Source organism: Onychostruthus taczanowskii, unplaced genomic scaffold (assembly GCF_017590055.1).
Source record: "Onychostruthus taczanowskii isolate IOZ18803 unplaced genomic scaffold, ASM1759005v1 scaffold6, whole genome shotgun sequence".
Lineage (NCBI taxonomy): Eukaryota > Metazoa > Chordata > Aves > Passeriformes > Passeridae > Onychostruthus > Onychostruthus taczanowskii.
Window position 1 is genome coordinate 5,620,299 of NW_024503679.1, and position 19,471 is coordinate 5,639,769.

The window sequence follows — 19,471 nt, forward strand, 5'->3', positions numbered from 1 at the left end:
TCTAAACATGCTTACAGTGACACCAGATCAAAAACACTCGGAGCAGGAACTGTAAGGACAAAAGGGGCTACCCTGAGAGGAAGAGTTAATGACACCCTGCCAGGAGTGCAGCATCATGGCAGCCCCTTAGCTGGGCTTTGGGGACTCTGTCTGAAGGCAGAGCTGGCTGGTGCAAATTGCAGTAATTCCCCTGCAATTAATGGGTTTCTGGCAATTACCACTGCTCTCAGCCTGCGCTGGGCTCCTGCACTGCTACAGCCACACTGCAGCTCCAGCTTCCTCCACACCAGCAATGACACCCAGCAGCTCCTACCAGCAGAGCTGGAGGATGGACTGGGACCTGGCACGGGTGGCTGGAAAGGGCTGAGCCTGTGGGGGACCAGGTAATGATTATATGTCTGTTTAAAAATGGATTTGGGCTCTGGGACCCCACTCCCACATGTTATGGGCTACAGCTAATTGAGGATAGTGATTGCACATATTCCAGTGAGGACACTTTAAACTGCTGTAAACAACTCTCTCCCCGCCTCTCGTTTCCCACCCAGAGGTGCTCATTCCCCTCCTTTTCTGTTCCATGACATTGTGGTGTTAGAGCACAGCCATATGAAGCCAAAACAAGAGGAAAGATCATGTTCAAAAAACCACTTTCCCATTTCTGAGCTTGTTAGATCAGGTGGGATGCAGCAGCATGTGGGAACCCAGCTCCATCCATGCTGCTGTGACAGCTTTTTCCAGATCACAGGGATGAAAGAGCTAGCATGATGCTATTCATTTTCTCAGATAGGGGTGAAATGCTCAGTGCAAAGCTGACCACAGACTAAACAGGACTGTTTCTGGTTTAAGCTGAAGGAAGTGTAAATGTTCTAACATCAGAAAAATCGTATTCTAATCGTATTCTAATGTGGAAAGAACTGCATTCTCTATCCTGGGTTTAGGGCTGCAGTGATCTCATAAATACAGAGTTCACATTGGGAAGGTCCAGTTAGTGAATTTCCAGCTTCTTTCCTTTTCCTGAGGCTGCTACATTCCATCCCAGGGAAGACTCCTGGCTTTAGACAAAGCATATAAGCACCACAATCATGAGATTTCATTCATGTTTGGAGAATCCTGGTCTTTGGTTCATAATAGTACTGAAATTCTGGATTTTATAGTCCTAGCTCAGTTTAGCAGTCCTAGATGTATTGCCAGCTGCCCAAGGAGCAAAACATTGAGGCAGATCTGTTCAAGTCAATCTGATTTTTAAAATCTTTCTTTCCAGGAAGCATATAGATCAGTCTGGCCAGGGCTGAGGCTGAAATGCAGCATAAAGTAAATCAGGTCATTTAAGACAGCAACCTCAACAGCATGCTGTTGTTCCAGCTGTTGATAGCACTTCAAAGAGAGTTCTTACATAAAAAAGAGTTTCAAAAACGGAGGAAGTTTGGATAACTAAAAATGCAGCTTGAGTCAAGAAAAAAATCAGTGTTGGTGACAGAAGAAAAATTGCCGAGGTGCAGCAAAGTAGGCATGGCTTTGTTTATGTTGGCTGCAAGATCTTGTGCTCCTGGACTGCCTTTCTGGTTGGCCAAGTACATAATTGTGTTCATTGGCTGCATATTTACAAATACAGTGTATTTGACAAAGTTACTACTGGCAGTGCCTTTAAAGTGTGGTTCAGTGAGTTTATCAGTTCTGTATGAATTTAGATATGTTATCACAAGTCTCTGCTATCTCTTACCCAATTAATTACTGGGAAATGTGTTAAAATAATGAATCCTGACAAATTAAAGAGGGAGAGTTTATACTCATCTAGCTATTGAACTGCTTAGTTCTAGTAGGAATTGCATTACTGATTTTGTTAAACAGAAATGTGAAAATGAAAATATTGGTGTTTGTATCTGCCCAGACACAGGCACAAGGAGCATTCCAGAGGGAAGCACTTGCTTTGTTAAGCGATTTAAGACAAATATTGCATTTGATCTCATGAGTCAAAATCTCCTGCTGGCACAGTGTAGTTCAGGGAGATGGTAAAGCACTTTTCCTCATCACAGCAGAACACAGCTGTGAGCACAGATGACACAGATAAGGCAAACCAGCCCGCAAGTAGGACAGGGCTACAACTTGCCCTCTCTCTGTTGGCTTTTCTTTTGTCCCCTGCTCCGCTCAGACCAACTCCTCTTTCAAAAAAGGCTAGTGAATTGGGCAAGGAGGTGTTCCCCTGGGACAGGTGGGATAGTGTCCAGTGCTGGGCAGTACAGCTCAGCCACGTACTCATGCCTGCAGGAAGCAGTGCCAAGGTCTGCAGGGAAATGACCTTACATCTCCCAGGGACAGCTCCAGCCACTCCACCAACTGACTGAGGCATCTGGCATAGAAATGTTACTGGATGTTGCATTCTCTACTGGGTTTTTCTTGTAGGTGTGCTGAGCTCCTCTAGTAAATCTCAAGTGCAGGTCACACTGATGAACCAGAGTTTAGCATGAGCTGCAGATGAAAGTTGTGTGTTTAGCATGAGAAAGAATGAATATTTAGTCCTTAATGACCAAAAAATAATATAAACAAAACTGCTTGTGATTTTTTTTTTCATAGTTCACACTTTTCTGATTAGATAAATGAAAACACCAAGGAAAAATATTTGGTCAAGTGGATCCTGTTGCTGTATTTGTTCCTATTTGGACACCAAAGCAGTGCATGTGCAGTTCTGCTCTGCAAAGTGAAGCTGTCTGGATGTTTTTTGGGTAAGTGATTTGGATGTAAAGCAAATATTTCCTAATTATCTTCCCTGAAAACTGCTTATTTATTTTTGACAAGTGAGGAAGGTGATGTAGATCAACCTATGGCTTACATCACATTTCAGTAGTTCTGATTTTCTCCTGAAGACTTTCAAGAGGAGTCACTGATTCAGGCTGTAGCCAGTCCTGGTGATGATGCAGCAGAAGGGACTGGTTTGGCTGCCAGCTCTCAGCTCTGTGAGCTTTGCAGGAACAAAAAGCAGTAAAAACTTGCCTGTCACTGAAGTCAGCACCTCTCACAATGAATGCAAACACAGGGCAAATCTGCTGAGTAAGAAGATGCCTTCCTACACGGTAACTTTAGAAACTAGAAATCTGAACAGACAAAAAAAGAGACTAGAAATTGCCGGCTGCAAGCATGGAGTAAAATCAGGGGTGGAACTGAAAGCTTAAATGATAGTGGCAACATCTGGTGCTATCTCCCATACACATTATCCAGAGGGTGCTGATAGCATAAATTCTGAAGCCATGTGTCCTGTTTAGGTTGCATTTTTGCAAGCTAGTTCAAGGCAGATGTAAACTTAAGGCTGTTTTCTGAGGATGTAAGTAAAGGGCAGCAGCTCATCCTCGACAGCACAGCGCTGTCCCATGTGGCCTGCTGGAAGTGGTTTTATCGGTGCTGTAGGATGGGCTCAGTGAGAACCACTAACAAAATTGGCCTTTTATTTCTGATCAGTGTCCATCCTCAAGTCACGTGTGGGAAGGCCGTTTTGAATCTGGGCGTGAGGATGCTCTGGCACACCTGGACAGTTCAGCACCTGCGCCGGGCAGTGCAGGGTCCAGTGCTCAGCACTGCTTCGGTGCTCTGCGCGGGGAGCTCTGGCACAGCCCCTGGGTAACGCCGCGCCAGGTCCAGCGCACGTGTTGCCGATGCTCGCCACGCCGGTGAGCCGTGCGCTGTTCCGGGGGAGCCCGGCGTGCCGGGAGAAGGCATGGCCGGCAGCTCCAGCCGCGGCTGGAAGGCTCAGCCCGCCCGCCAAGTACCACAGCCGGCAGCGCCTGCCCGGCTCGGGAATCGGCGGAGCTGCCGTCGGGTCCCGGTGCCGCCCGGGAGGGGCCGCGCTCGGCCCAGATGGCGCCGCGGCCCCTCGTGCTCGCGGCCGGCCGGCCCCGCCGCATTGTCCGCCGCGACCCCCGCCCTGCGGCCCGCCCCGGCCAGCGGCGTCCCTCCCTCCCTCCTCCGGCCGGCCCTGCCCCTCGCCCCTCTTCTCCCCAAAGGCCAATGGAGACGAGATGCAGAGAGTAGGGCCGGGACGGGCGCGCCGGGGCCGCTCCGTCCGTCCCCAGTCTCCTCCCCTCGCCCGCTGACCGGTCTGTGGAGCGGCCGGCGGGGCATGCCAGCCGCGTCCCGCTGAATGGCGCCGCTCCGCCGCCGGCCGCTGCTGCGGGCGCTGCTGCTGCTGCTCCCGCTGCCAGGTGAGTCCGGCCGGCCCGGTCCCCATTGTCCGCCCGCGCCCCGGCTCCGCTGCGGCCGCCGCACGTGGCTTTATTTATCCGGGACCGGCGGGACCGGCGCGGAGGGAGCGGGAGCCGGCGGCGGCTCCGCGCTTTGTTCGCGCCGCGACGGGGCGGGGGGGCGTGAGGGGCGCGGGCGGTGCGCGGCCCCTCCGCGCTCTGGTGAGAGGTTTTCGCTAACGATTCCTTGTAAAATCAGCCTTTTTACGACGCCCTCCGCTCCGGCTGCTTTGGCAGGCTTGTAAAATTAGCGAGCGGGCCGGGCGGAGCGGTCGCACCTGTGTGGCCGCCCCGGCGCTGCGCTGCCCGCGCCCTGCGGCCCCCGGGGTCACCGCGCCCCCCGCCCGTGCCGTGCCGGGGCCCGGTTCGGTGGGGAAGGCGCTGGTTCTCTGCTCCTTGGCTTTTTACAGCCTGGGGGCTTCGCGCCGCGTGCAGCCAGTACCAAGTTTCCCCAGAGTTGTCGGAGTTGGGAGCGCTCGGAGCGTGTGCGATAGCGATGGCTTCACCTCGTGCTGCGGGTGCCGCGGGATGACTCGCAGCTCACAGTGCGCTCGGTAACTTGCATGTCTCCGCTTATATGTCTGTCCGTACAGGCAAAAAAACTTGTTTTTCCTTTTTTTTTTTTTTTCCCCTTCTCTCTTAGGAGTGTGGTGCTTTAGTGAACTGTTTTTTGTGAAAGAGCCTCAGGATGTTACTGTGTCAAGGAAGGATCCGGTGGTTTTAGACTGCCAAGCCCGTGGTGAAGCTCCTATAACTATTACGTGGCTGAAAAATGGAGGCAAAGTGTCTGAAAATGAACGGATCTACACTTTATCCAATGGCTCGTTATATATCAGTGAGGTAGAAGGAAAGAAGGGAGAACTGTCTGATGAAGGATTTTACCAGTGCTTAGCTCTGAACAAACATGGGGCCATTCTCAGTCAAAAAAGTCACCTCACACTAGCAAGTAAGTCCCAGCTCTTATTTATTAGCATGCTTCTGAGTTTGTGACAGCAATTCCCTGAACAGCACACAACAACCTATCGTTTTGTGTACCTGAAAAGTTAAAATGTGAAATTATAGGGTAATTCTAGAGAACACTTATTTCTTTTTAAACCTATAAAGATTATGGAAAAAACTTGTGGTGGTCCCTTTTGCAGTCTCTGGTATGGCAGAAGTGGCACGGGCACCTGTGAGACCTCTTGGGCACTGGTGCCTTGTGTGGGTGCCTTATGTGTGTCACTAGTCTCTGGAGCAGCTTGTGTTGCAGAGTCATGCTGGCTACAGAAGTCCTCGGTCCTGTTTCCCAAGTGCTGTTCTAGCAGCCTTACAAGGGTTATCTACAGATCTGATTAAAAAAAAAAAAGAAATTCCTTGTTCAGTAGCTTGACGTTGTGTGTTGTATTGTGCCATCTTGGGGCAGGGTGGAATGATTAATGTAGATGTTTATCTCTGGGAGAGGAAAGAGGGGAAAAGTTTTCCGGGCAACTGTAAGGCCTTGCTTTTCTGCCTTGTGTTCAGCCAGGCAGATGTGGGTGCTGTCCCTTTTGGTTCCTCTGGCACCTCCCATAAGGGCCTGTTATGTGGTTCCACTGGGAAGGGAGAGTTGCGTTTCTGGAGTGACTCCCTACTGCTGGGAGGTGAATGGTGAAGGAAATAGTTGTGTCTAAGTGCCTTTATGGCTTTAACAGACTGACCCCGGGTGTTTGTTGCCCTCCATTTTCCTATCATCTTTAAACATTGAGCAAGAGATGTGTGTGAGGGATGGAATGCTGTGCCTTTTTCCATGGCAGAGCAGAGCTTTGCCACAAGACTACTTCTACAACATGATCTCCCTTTGCTTCCCAAAAGTACATGGGAATGCACTTTTCAAAGAAAAGTAAATTTTGGCAAAGTAAAGAAAACTTTCATTTCAAAGAAAGTATAACACAGAGAGTACACAGTTTATGTAGTCTTCTCATGTTCCCTCTATAATGGGACTTAACTGATGAACTTAATCTAATAGGAAAAGACTTCCTATGACCTCTTCGACCCTGTTCTTAGTAGCAAGTTGAATAAAACTACTGCTGGTACCTCAGTGAAAACCTGACATTAATTCTAAGTTGCAAGTTTTACTAAATTCAATCTGAAACTAACTGATGAAATTGGTATATTTGATTACATTAGAAAATGTGTGAATGTTAACATTTGTTAGTTTTTTTTCTGTGTGCTACTGACGTGATTCTAAGTACCACCCGATTCTGTCCACGAGACCCCCAGGAAGGTGTGAAAAGCCTTGTTCAGTGAGCCAGAGCACTGGTGGTTCAAAACCATCCTGGAAGCAGGTGGCTCCAAGTGAGTGCTGAGTTTTCACATGCTGTAAGAATGTGAAACTCTGAAGTCTCAATTTCAAAAACCTGCCTACGTATTACTTTTTCACTTGCTCACGCACAGGATTGAGAGACTAAGTAATTTGTGGGTGCTTTTGGTAAAATGGTGAAAAATGAAGTATTACAATTTTTAACATTTAAACTCACTAAGTTTCAGAGTGTCAGCATGATTAAAAAATTAGACAAGAAAACCTCCTAAAGAGATCAGGATTTTTTTATTGTTGTTAACCAACATAAAGCTAAGCAGTGGCTGATGGATTCTGTAGGTAGGATGGCAAATTCAGGGCCACTTTAAATTAGAGACATTGCAGAATGAGCTCTAAGCTTTATACCAGAGAACTTCTGGAATAGTACTGAGCACTATAGTAGAATAGCTTGGTAATGCAATTGTAGTATTTGATTTTATTCAGAGAATGCTGGACTTCTGTAAATATTTGTTTCTCACATGCACATTATTTCATCAGAAAGGTGGTTTAATTATGCTGATTTTCACCAAGAAGTTCTTGTGAACCAATAGATTGCGTGCTGTGGAGTGAGATTCTTGGTTTTGCAGCCTTTTTTTTTTTCCTCCCTCCCCTTCTCTGTAAGACTGTGACAAAAGGTTTCTTTTTCTTGTTTGAATACTTGAAAGGCTTTCTATGGCTGTTGGAGAAAACTGGAAGAGATAGCGGATCCATAATGATCACAGTAGGCGTTGTTGACTTAGTGATTAAGTGGTTAACTAGTGGCCAAACATGAAGTTATCCTATGTAGCAGTCTCTTCTCTTTAGTCATGCACCAATCTGACCCGTTTCAGAATGTCAGCTTTACTGTAAAGCTGTGAAATTGGGCAATAATTTGTATTGTGATAATTTGGAGCCCATAAAACACGTGCAAAATTAGTTTTCTCTCTCATTTTCACAGTGTTTCTGCCTGCTCTCATGAACTGATTGAACTTTGCAGACATTTAAAGTGAAATAAATGGAATTCTTGTGGGGGATTTTGTAGCCTTACAATTTTTCTTTTTAGAAGAAGTTGTCGGTTGCTGCAAAGGCAAATTACCTTGTGGTCAGGGTACAGAAGGAACTATACATATTAAACAGGTGGAGAATAGGCATTAAATGGGCATTCTTTCTTTGGAGGAAAAAAGCAAATGCTCTCTTCAGTTACTGGTAGCAGCAGGGTGTGAGGATGTTCTTTTACTTTGCCTGGTCAGAGGTTTTGCCAATAAGCTTATCTTTTGCTTCAGAATTGTAATGTTTAGTGTTGCATTTGGAAATCAAAAACTTTAATCTGTCCAAGAGTTTAAGATCTGAACACACAAGGAGATCAGGTCTTGGTTTCTAAAGTTAGAAACTGGAAGCTGAAGGTTGCACTCTTAGCAAGAATTCCATTATTCATGTGCAAATTAAGAATTCACAGGGTTAAAAGGTTAGAAACTGGCCAGGATGAGGTTTACCCTTGTGATAAAGAGCAGATGACCCTCATTCATTGGCCAAAGCTTTCATGTAGCTCCTCTGCAAAGTTAGTGATTGCCATGAATTGTTCTTGAGGAATGCAGAAATTCAAATGTGAGCAGGCCTTTCCTTAAGTGTCACTATGGAGCCTTATCTCCCAGCACATCAGAGTAGGTCTGCAGGGACAGGGTTCCTCCCCAGAGGCCCCAAGGCTTTGCTTTCCTGTTGTTCATCCATGCACAAAAGAATTTGACTAATTTAAGGCTTTTTTTTTTTTTTTTTGTGAGATCCCCCTACTTTTTTAAAAGGAAACTCTGGTGCTGAGGTAGTGCTTAGGTAAAACTAAATATTAGTTTCAGTACATGCTTGTAGTTACTTCCAAAGCTGGCTGATTGATGTGGGGGCAGAGGAGGAGGTCCTGTCTGCTTCTTTGTGAGGGGAAAATGGTGCTACTTAAGAGCATGACTTACTCAAAATTCGACTTTTGCCACTGCTACTGAGAGAGATCTCTTTAAACAGAATATAAAGGGAAGGTAGACTTCAGAGAAAGTCCTTTTGCTACAACTTGGAATCAGTCAAAAGTAAACAAGCTGAGATTGTTTTCCTGCATTTAAAAATTTTGATTATTCAACCACAGTTAACTAAGATTCTGTCTAAAAATAGAGCTAGACTTCCAATAAGATATTATTCAGGAGAAATGGAGAAGGTAGACCATGTTCTGAAGCTGGTAACATGGGCATTGTGCAGTGATTGGTTAGGTCTCTCATTGTTTATGTCCTTTTCATAAGAAGTGGAAATTGAAGTCTTGAGATGGTTGGGTGCTATATAAACAGCACTCCTGGATAACCCTTTCTTCTCTTGTAGCTTGTTGAATTGACTTGAATGTTTGTGAATTAGAAGAAATGTAAACCTAATTCTTCTTGTACAGGTTTCTACATTTCACAAGAGTGAAAGGTGATGCAAGCAGAAGGTTTCTGGGAACATGCTCCTGGGGGAAGCTGTGTGTGTGCCCACTGCCCTGCAGCTTGAGGAGTGCTGGGCCCTTTACACAGAGCAGGCTGTACTTGGAGGGAAGTTCACAGCTTTGCTTACCTGCCGAGGCAGTGATGTGACTTCAGGTCCCGCTGTCCTGCCAATAATTGGCCATATTTATGTTTTTATAGCCTAATAGCATCTTTTGCTCTGCTTTTAAATATTTGCACTGAAGGGTGCATCCAGCTGAGCCTCTGAGACAATCATGTTTCCTTAGCAGTTCCAGCCGTTTGTTCCCACTTTGGCATTGTGCTGTTCCTTGTGTGGGCACAGCTGCATGTGTAGCTAACTGAACAGGGAACTGGTCTGGGTTAAAATAATAGAATTAAAACAAAAGATGGTGTTTAACCCCGATGAGTTCCGTGGTATGGTTTGTTTTGGAGCCACTCAGTGACTGCATTGGTGTAACTGAGAGGACTGAAGTGGAGGTGGGCAGAGTTAGTGGGGACAGGGGAAGGTTAATGAAACTTACACTCACCAAACTATGGCCTTTGCGAAATCGGTAGGCAAAACTTTGCCCCTCTGCTACTGATTTTTTAAAAAATAATCTTCATCTTGCCTTCAAATAACAGAATTAATAGCTGTGGTCTATCAATATAGTTTTCACTTTCCATGGTATCTGTCATTTCAGGTATCTTCCAAGTGCATATAGAACTCAAAGTAATGTTTCATTATTTTAAATAGCAGTGGAGAGAGGTACAAATTGTGAGAAAGAAAGGTGGTGTTAGAGGGCAGAAGTGGTTTTGGATGGAGGTGGAAGTGAAATGGCAGATGGCAGCTGTAGGCAATATATTGTAAAGAGAGCAAAGTCAGTGCTGTAGAACGGGTGTGGTTACAGACAGCTTGAGGAACCTGGTGGTCTGGGTTTTGACAAGTGCTGCCCTACTGCTCTTGCTTTGATTAGTTGATTGAATATCCTGAGAGGAAAATTTGTTTCTAAGCTGAGAGTGTACATGGCTGACTATTAGTGCATTTAAATTCCAGTGTTTTTAGGCAGGAGGATGAGGTTCCAATGTCTTAGTCAGCAATGTCAATTGATAACAATTAAGAACAGTAAGATTTTTGTTCTTTAACTGAGATATCCTGAAGAAATAAGAAAACTGGGAAGCACTATCTTGTTAACCCATTTTATTGGAGTATTTTCCTCTACAACTTCCCAGGCCTCTTTTCACCTGAAGTCCTGCAGCACCTTGACAGAAGACAATTATCAGCATCCTTTTAAGACATAACCATTAGTTACTTTTTTTCGTTGTTGGTACCAGGGCATTTCCTCCTTTTTCAACAATGATTTGCTGCACTTTTAAGAGCTCTTCCACAGAATGAGGAATGGGCTTTTATATTGTTACCAAGACAAAAAAATTGTATAAAACTTTGCTTAGTGCACATGAACAGTGTTTGTTTCCACTACATGTCACTTGAGAGGTGAGCTTTTTATGTGTTTCCTCAACACCTCAGTTTCCAATTTGTGTCAAGCCTAATGCCAGACTGAGGCCTTCCATGCCCTTGCTTTTCTTCCTAGCTAGTCAGACCAAAGCTGTTAGGGTTCATTTACTAGTTTTTTATCAGAGTAACTTTACAATGTATAAAGTTTTTACTAGCTTCTTTGTTAAAAGAATGCTCAATCTTTTTGGCAGTACACTCTGTAGCTAATAAAACCTTCACCTACGTGAGAAAGGCTGAAGGAAAACACGGTGCTGTGCTAGATGCTGTTCAGAGCTGTGGCCAAAAGCACTCACTCCTTACCTGGTGGGAGCTCTGTGTGTGCTGTGTGCACAAACCTGTGGAGATTCCTTTCCTACTTGCAAAGCAATGTATGGCAGCAAAAGATGCTGTTCTGTTCCTGCAGCGTGGTGCTCCCCCCGCCACTGCCCCCTTTCTTCCCCCTCCCTTTTTCTCTGCATTTCTTGGTGTAGAAATTGTTGAAAGGGCATTCAGTAAGGCCCCCTTTTGTCAGCCAGCTCTGATTATCCTAAAGAAAAGGATCTCACTCGGAGCAGTTGTTTGCCTAGAGACTTGTTGTCACGTCTTCACAATTTAACAGCTGTGGCTATTGATGGTGTGCGGAACAATTTAAGACAATGACAAAAGAGAATCTTGGAGGAAGAATTTAAAAGTTACTAAGCGTTTTCCTACAGAAATATGGTCATGCTCATTGTTGGACAAACTTGTGCTTAGTATTTGTTTTCCTCAGCATTTTGTACTTTTTGCCACACTTTATCTCCAAAATTGTGAGCATAATCTTTATTTAGTTTTGCATTTTTTTTTTTTTTGCTTTTGTTTCATCAATAGGCCCAGCTGTTAAATTGGGATTGATTACTTCCAGTCTTTATAACTGGTAATCACCACCTAAGTGAAAAAGTAATCAACAATGTCAAGACTCCACATTTTGTTGAGTAAGTGTGGGTTGTATGGTCAACATTAGTTACTAAGGTCAACCTCTAGGTAGCTTTTAAGCAGCAGCATTTTAAGCAGTGTCCACATTTTAAAGCTGATTGTCTCAGCAATTGAGTTAGAGGTGGAAAAAAAATCGCTCTAGATCATTTGTGTTGGGAGTTAGAAATCCATCTGGCAGCCTTCCAAAACCTGCATCTGTAGTGGAAACAATTTTTGGTTGTATGGATTAAATGATTACTTTTTAAAGACATAAACAACAGACTTAGGGAAGAGGTGTCTGTTAATCCACCTGAGTATGGACAGTTTGCTTTTGCCTTAGTGTATGGAATTATTGTAAAGTCCTCCTCTGTTTTTTCTGTATGCAAAAACTTCGGAGGGAGATGGCCTTCCTAATTGATTAGAGGAAAATATAAATAAGCATTACTAGACAGATTTTTTTTCTGCTGCTTTTATTTTTTTTTTTTTTTTTTTTTTTAATGAAGTCAAATTTGGTCTTAGGTGAGTGGAAGGGTTTTTTTGTTTTTGTTTTTTGTTTTTTTTGGTTTTTTGTTTTTAACAGCATAAGACATCAAAGACAAAATAAAGTAAGTTGCATCTGGATAATACAGTTAACATCTCAAGGCCCTGTTCAAAGTGCTTGTTTCTCAAGTGCCCATCTCTTGTAGTTCTGGTAAAGGTTTCTGACATATTAGAGCATCTGCAGCATAGGGAAATAGAATCTTGGTATCATTTTCCCAGAGGCAGACAGGTCTGCTCCTGAAGTTCACTTAGATTCTTTTTATCAAAACCCAACAATGACAGAATGTGTAATCTTTGTGTTTTATGGGGTAAACATTTCAGAGTTCCTGAGTCTTTCTGTGCCAGTATTGCACTAAACAACTTTTAAAACTCCCGATGTGGTCAGGGTCTCTTCTGACTTTGGCTGATGAGAAAACTGTAAATTATTTAGTAGCTGAGCTTGAGCAAGTTTGTTCAGCCTGAACATTGTAGCAATAGTATTCAGTAAGTAGCTGCTTGTTTACTGGATGTCAGAGCAATAGAATGCAATGTGAGAAATGAAATATTGAAAATGAACTTGTTATAAAAGACATAGGACAACAAGATTTATATCCAAAGCTTTTATCAGGATTTAATCATTTGGGGCAAAAGTTGCAATGTACCAAGACACTACTTCTCCATCTCTGTCAGGGTTACTGGGGAGGGTGAAAGTCAGCAAAGAATTGTTTAATCTGCTGTAGTCAGGATTCTTGCATTTATACCTGTTTTAACTGACTTCCTCTTAATTGTTTTTATAACATTGTTTCTGCATGTGGGCAAAGCTCTGAGGAAAGGAATGACTCCTGGAACACAAAAAATTATCAACTCTCTTCCTCTCAAGACCTCACAGCTACATTTTGACTTGTATTTTAACAATTTTTTCAGTGGTAGAATACTGCTGAGTAAATGACACCTCCAGCCTTGGAGAAAAACTGTGTTTGGAAGCAGTGTCTGCCATCAGAGTCCTGTACAATTCTTCTGGACAGTGAGGAGTAAGATGGTTGTTGTTGTAGAATGGTGGCAGAAATGTGTTGTGAAAAGCATGAAGCCAGCTGCAGAGAGGGTCTTTGATCTATTTCCCTATCTACAGAATCTTAGGAAGAAAACTTCCTATGTACTGACTGATGGGGGGGACCGGTGGTTGGATGGGTTTTATCTCAAAACATTGCCACTCACTGTATCTGTATTCTGATGTGGAACATCTTTGCCAAGCACGTGTTTTAGGTAGATGGTGGCATGGGCAACAAAACTTATGTGTGAGAATTCTGGAATTGCAGCTTCAGGTGGAGCAAACAGAGTGTTTTAGGAAGGAGAAAAGCCTGTCTTAGCTGCAAGCTGCTCTGAATGGTGTATTGATGACAAAGCAGCAAAACTTACCTTGTCCTAGTCCTCTAGCCTCAAAACATGCTAAAATTATGACTTAGATTTTAATAATAGCAATAATTTAGCTTGGCTTAGAAGTGTGTTAGAAGTTTGCTCTTTTGCTCTGAGGTGCAGTAGTTTAATTTTGAAATTATTTGCTGATGAGGGAGAGTTTAAAAAGAAATAATTACTGATTGACCAGCATAAGAGGTACTTTATTACAAGAGGTAAGCTTTATTACAAGCATTAAACGTTATCAGGTGTTCTTTTAATACATAGCTAGGGGGAAAGTTAAAATAAGTCTTTACAGCTTGTGGTGTGCATCTTGTATATAGTGGTGAATGAATGGTGGAAACTGGAGAGGATTCCATGAACAGAAGCATCTTTATATTTTCAGATTTGATTTTTATTGTCTTTAGATAATAATCCTTATCACATTGATTGATTACATTGTTTGTTCTCATTCCAGTAGACCAGAATTTCTTGCGTAAAACCTTCATCATTCCTAGGGTTTTCTTGGCTCTACTTTGAGCCATTTCAGATTAAAGTCCAAACAAGTTAAAATAAGTTTAGAAAACCAGGTTACATCTTTGCAGCATGTGAAGTAGCAATGCTGTCTTCTCCCTCTAAAATCATAACAGTTATGTATCAGCATGTCCTTATCACCATATTGTACAAAGTGGGTTCATCTGCCTTTTAAGCTGTATCAAGACACTTTCTGTACACCTTAAAATGGAGAGGAAAACATCAAATAGCAAAGCTCTTCACTGATTTGCTGATCTGTTCTAACACTGAAAATTTTCTCATCATTTGTGTTCTCTCCCATGTTCCCACTCTCTTCTTTCTCTTGTCACGTGCAGGCTGATTTTTCTGCATTTAGTTAGTTTTTGTTTTTTTTTTTTTTTCTTTTCTCTTATAAATTGTCATGTATGACAATTTATACATCATTGCTTTGGATCTGCAGAACTGCTTCTGCTGACCCTCCTTCCTTATTCCTGTCTGATGCCTGGAAGGAGGTGCTGTTTTCCAGTGGAGCTTATTTTCACAGCTGTGGCAGAGGAGGGAAGTGTCATAAGATACTTTGAGGTCAGTTTTGACCCCAAATTTAGATGAGGTAAAAATGATTCTACAGAAGTATATTATCTTGTCTCAGGTGGTCTGCCTGTCACTTAAAATCAGACAATAATTTTGATTAAGAAAAATCTGTTTTAATAGCCCTTGAAATAATGTACAATAAAACCAGGTCAGTGTTACACAGTATTGCTTTTTGCTTTACAACTTGTTACAACTGGAAGTTTTCAAATAACCCGTTATCTTTTCAAAGAAACTTTAAAATTGAAGTCTTTGAACATGCAGAAGAATTTTAAATGCTTACTCCTGCTTGTACAATCTTGAACATATTAATAAATTGCTTAGATGACTTATCAGCAAATTAACTAGGGTAAATTATTAAATTACCATTTCACTGTCCACATCAAGATCTCTAGTAAACCTCTAATAACTGTACCATGTGCCTCAGGCAGAGCTGTGCATTATGTATGTTCTTTGTAATGAGAATTCGTTGACTTTATGAAGCCATTGACAGCCATTTATCATTTTGTTCATTAAACTTGTCTGTGACATCCGGTAAATTGATGTTAACTGGAAATATTCTCTGGGAGTTCTGGCACGACTCTGTCATTTTGCCTGAGGAGAAACTTTGTACCTAGCATGTCCCAAATTACAAGGGTGAAACTTCCTTCCCCCACCTCCTCTCCTAAAGCCTAAGTGAGCATATGACCAGCTCTTTTTTCCCCTCTTGCTTTTAATGCTTATTTATGCAAACACCCCTGTAGCCCACAGTTTGCAAGCAGATTTATCATTGATCTTCAATAGAGGTTGAAAGTGGATCCTGCTTTTATTAGTTCAGCCAGTCTGGGCCAGGAAGGCAGCTCAGTTTTATCCCACGGCGTACAAGAAATTAACTGTGGAATTCTTGGAAGCATTGATGGGAGTTTTGTGGCATTCCCAGCACGTGGGAGTTAGTACTTGTTTTTAATGGTCATAATCTTTACCCGGAGTTGCTTTACTGCTGATTCTTAGCAGTGTTTGGTAGGTGAGCAAGTGCATTGCTGAAAGCCTTTATAATCCTGCTTTATGTGGTCTTTTGAAATTCCTTTGTTTGGAATGATGAACAATATTTCTTTTTTTTTTTTTTTTCCTGCTCTTGAGCACCCAATGTGGAAAAATTGCACACTTTTAGCACCTGCCAGTGTGTGATTCCTGTGGGATAGCTGTCTCTGGTAGTGGTAGAGGTAGTTAATAGGATATCTGCCCTTCTTCTAGTGTTCCTGTTGTGCTGCCTGAATCCAGCTGTATCAGGGATCTTTCAAACATAAATGAGTGGACTCTCAAATTGTGCCATAACTGACCAAAATATTTATTAAAGTGTCTAAGATACCATCAAAAAATTGAATATCCAAAAAATCCATTACGTAAAATTTTTGTCTTTTGAGTGAAAGAGTAGAGCAGTTGGCTCTTGAAAGTATATTGTGTCTCACTACATAATAGTTCACTGGATTAAATGAATTTATTGATTTCTGCTTCTTTACTGACACACATTTATGAGCAGTTTCTTTGGCACCATGGCCACATGTCAAAGGTCATAACTTTCCTTCACTGCGGAAGAATAAAAGCTTTCAGATGGTGAATCCCTGAAATCTAAACAAGGCTTTATCCTCCCCCCTCAATATAATTACTGGTTTTGCATGGATTTATTTAAGATAAATACACAATAACAATAAAAAAACCTGTACATACTGAAGGAACCCCTATGTTATCTATCATAAAATAGGTGCAGGAAACTCTATACATGAAAGGCAACATATCTAATCTGCAAATAGGTGTCATTATGGAGCGCATGGTAGTAGATTACACTCCTTTATGGTCAGAGATTTTATTGAAAATGGTCCCTTTTTAGAACAGAATAAATATTTTTCATGAAGAATTTTATTAGCTATAGTTTAGAAACAGTATTTCTTTCCTTTTAGAGTTGTGTGTACTTTGTGCACCAGAGGAGATCCTGGAAGTAGATCCTACTGAGAGAATGAAGCACGTTCAAAATCTGTGCTTTGTGTTTAGATGAATGTTTATAATGTTGATTATATAGAAGAATGTTGATATTTTCTTTAATGGCCTTCATTAGTAGTAAGTAGCCTGTGGGGGTTTTTGTGTGTACCAGATATGAAAGTCCATTCATGAAGTAAACATGAAGTTATTAAAAAAAAAGAAACTGCAGTGAAACATAAAGTTAAGTTTAATTAGTCCACTGGTTTGTTAGAGGTGAGTAGGCAGGAGTAGTGGGTGGGGCTTTGGGTCTGTCTGGGAAGAGCTTGTCTTCTCTTTTTGTCAGCTACTGACTGGTAGATGAGCTCTGACCATCTCAAGAAATAGCAGTGTGAGGGTAACCTCACCAAGGTGTTGATGTAAAGTAATTTAAATATTTGTGCCAGGTAAGGTGACATAGGTTAGAATTGTTAGCATAGTCTGGCTGTGGTACTCTTAGCAAGGATGTTTCTGAAGGAACAGAAACTCCAGCACAGCCTGGAGTTCTATCAATGGGAAAAATACCCCATAGTTTTCTAAGAAGGCATAAAAAGCCACCCCACTGCCTGCCCTAAGAAAGAATTCTTTCCCAGACTTTATTTTTGCATGGTAGAGATGAAATCTTTAGATGCTTTTAATCATGATTCTTGAGGGGGAAAAAAAAATAGTAGACTTTTCTTCAGCACTGATACTTGTGTGTGTGTGTACCAATGATCTTGTTCTAAGGGGGCTATTGGCACTCTGATCTTAAATTTACCAAATATTTATATTGTAGAACTGTAGTTGTTCATTTTCTGATATGTTAACTTTTTCAAAAGAAATTTGTCATGTCAATATTCATCACTGTTTTTTTTGTTGTTGTTATGACTAGAATTGGTTGTTCTGTAAGTTCTCAGGAAAAATCTCAAACTTTTTTTTTTTTTATTTTGGTGTATGTTCACACATCTTTACTCAACTTGATTAGCTGAAGACAGGAGGTGATGTTTGTGCTGAGCCTGTTGCTTGTGAACACTGAGCTGGGCTTTCCCTCTAAGCAGTGCTGGACAGATGTAGACCTTTTTTTTTCCTGTTCTGCATTAATGAGGAGCTGAAGTGTGATCTAACACTGCCTGGAGAAACCAGCTGGCATGGAAAGCTGGAAACAATGCTCTAATTACCTGGAGAGGAAGTTTGGGAGGGGAAGGGGGTGAGGTGGAGGTGTGAGTGGTCTCATGTGTCTAGAGGTCAGGAAGGGGATTGGTGGGAAGAGCGAGTGCTGAGGAGGATCTTGTGGAGTGAGGGGACCTGGGCTCGCCTCGTTTGCAGATTGCCATGGGTACAAGTTCAGAGTGGAAGAGGGATCTGGCAAAGGCAGACTCAAGAGAGTGTGCCCATCAGAGCAGCTGATCTCTCAGGACCCGGGAGGCCTGGACTTCCCTTGGGAACTTCAGAAAGACAAAGAATAATCTCCTAGTGATGCCTGAGGCATCACTAGTCTGGGGATCGTTAGAGTATTAGAAATGCATTTCTGCTCCAGCCAGAAGCTTCTGCAATATGTGGCACAAGTCCACTAGTCCCAGTTTTTCTTGGGAAATATTTCATTACATATTTCTTATGGCCTCAATATTTGATACGAGGTTCTGAGCTCTGGTCAGTTAGAGCTGCAGCAAGCTGGGGGAGCTGTCCATGACTGCAACACATGGAGCACTGTGATGGATCAGTGTGGTGTCTTGGATGTCTAAATTTAGTGAATATTTCAGTCCCCCATCCAAATGTTTGTCCATACCCAACAGTAGAATTGAAATAATAATATCAAGGTGTTGTGAAAGTGGGAGCAGTAACATTTGTGAAGAACTGTAATGCAGAGCCCTGCAGGGAAGGCCAGAAGGAAGCTGCTAACTCTGTTAACACAGTGTAATAAACAAGGAATGAGGCCACACACTGAACAGAGAGGAGAAAACAAAATATTGAATAGATGCTCAGTATGTGAGCACCATTCATTTGGTGCTGTGAATAGTGGGGGAAGTGTGATTGTGCACTTGTATTGTTTCCTAAAGCATGTATATAAACAGAGCAAATCAGTTACATAAACAGATTATTTTCTTCAGTTTCCCAACTTCTGAGCATTTGGGAAATTTTAATCATGTGTGTATACACACATGTAAGAGATATATTGAATGTGTGAGTGGGAAAGTTTAGGGATTAGCTTCATTTATCTAATGATGTATGTAATTTTAAAAAACGAAACAAATATGCTTGAAAGTACTAGAGCTTTATATGGGCAGGATGCAATGAAAAAAGGTTTGTAACAGAGTGTCTTGTGACAGCTTTCTAAACAAGTAAGTTTGTCAGAACTTTCTGATTCAACCAAAACATGGGCTGGTATCTGAGCATGTATTCAGCAATAACTTTAACTTCATAATACTAGTCCTCAGTTAATATTTATATATATATACATATGTATGCTCATTTATGCACTCTCTGGTGTTTGTCACTACAAAATTTACTTTCTGTCATCTGACTGAGAGGAAATCAGGTGTATTGCTGGTGCAGAGGAGAAGAGCTTTTTTTGAGGTGCCAGGCAGGACTGAGGGCTCCAGTGCTGTGGAGGAGTTGGCCCCTGTGGGTTTCACCTCCTCCTTCATCTGCTCTGGCTCTTCTCTCAAATATTTACTCCCCCACATAGCCTAGACTACCACCTGCTTGCTAGGCTACAGGTCTTATGTTCAGCCACAGGGCAGTTTTTTGGAAATACAGCCCTGCAGTCATGACAAGAGAAAAGCTCCAATACTTACTTGTTTGTTCTTTCTTTTTTTTCCTCATTTTGTTGCTTTTCCTGATACATTTATGTGAAGAATCTCAAAGGCAGCAGAGTATTCAAGACCTCTTGCCTTTGATGTAACATGTACATCTAGATCCTCTTTGGGATCTGTACCTTTGGGTGCTGGGACCTTCTTTCTCTGAGGATGTTTTTCACAGTCCTGTTCAGAAGCTGGAGTTATGGGGAAGCTTAAAGCATTATTTTTATTTCTTTTAATCGTTCCTTTCCTCACTATTTAGTTTCTGCTGTGTT

General features: G+C 42.4%; 1 protein-coding gene across 1 annotated transcript in view; it reads left to right on the plus strand.

The window, feature by feature from the left end:
• The first annotated feature begins 2,052 nt into the window (after positions 1-2,052).
• The window catches only part of PRTG (protogenin), a 78,816-nt gene continuing 61,397 nt past the window's right edge, over positions 2,053-19,471 (plus strand). The window contains exons 1-3 of the mRNA XM_041418406.1: positions 2,053-2,082; positions 2,588-2,717; positions 4,870-5,172. Coding sequence (XP_041274340.1) covers positions 2,053-2,082; positions 2,588-2,717; positions 4,870-5,172 — 463 coding nt within the window. The remainder of the gene's footprint in view (positions 2,083-2,587; positions 2,718-4,869; positions 5,173-19,471) is intronic.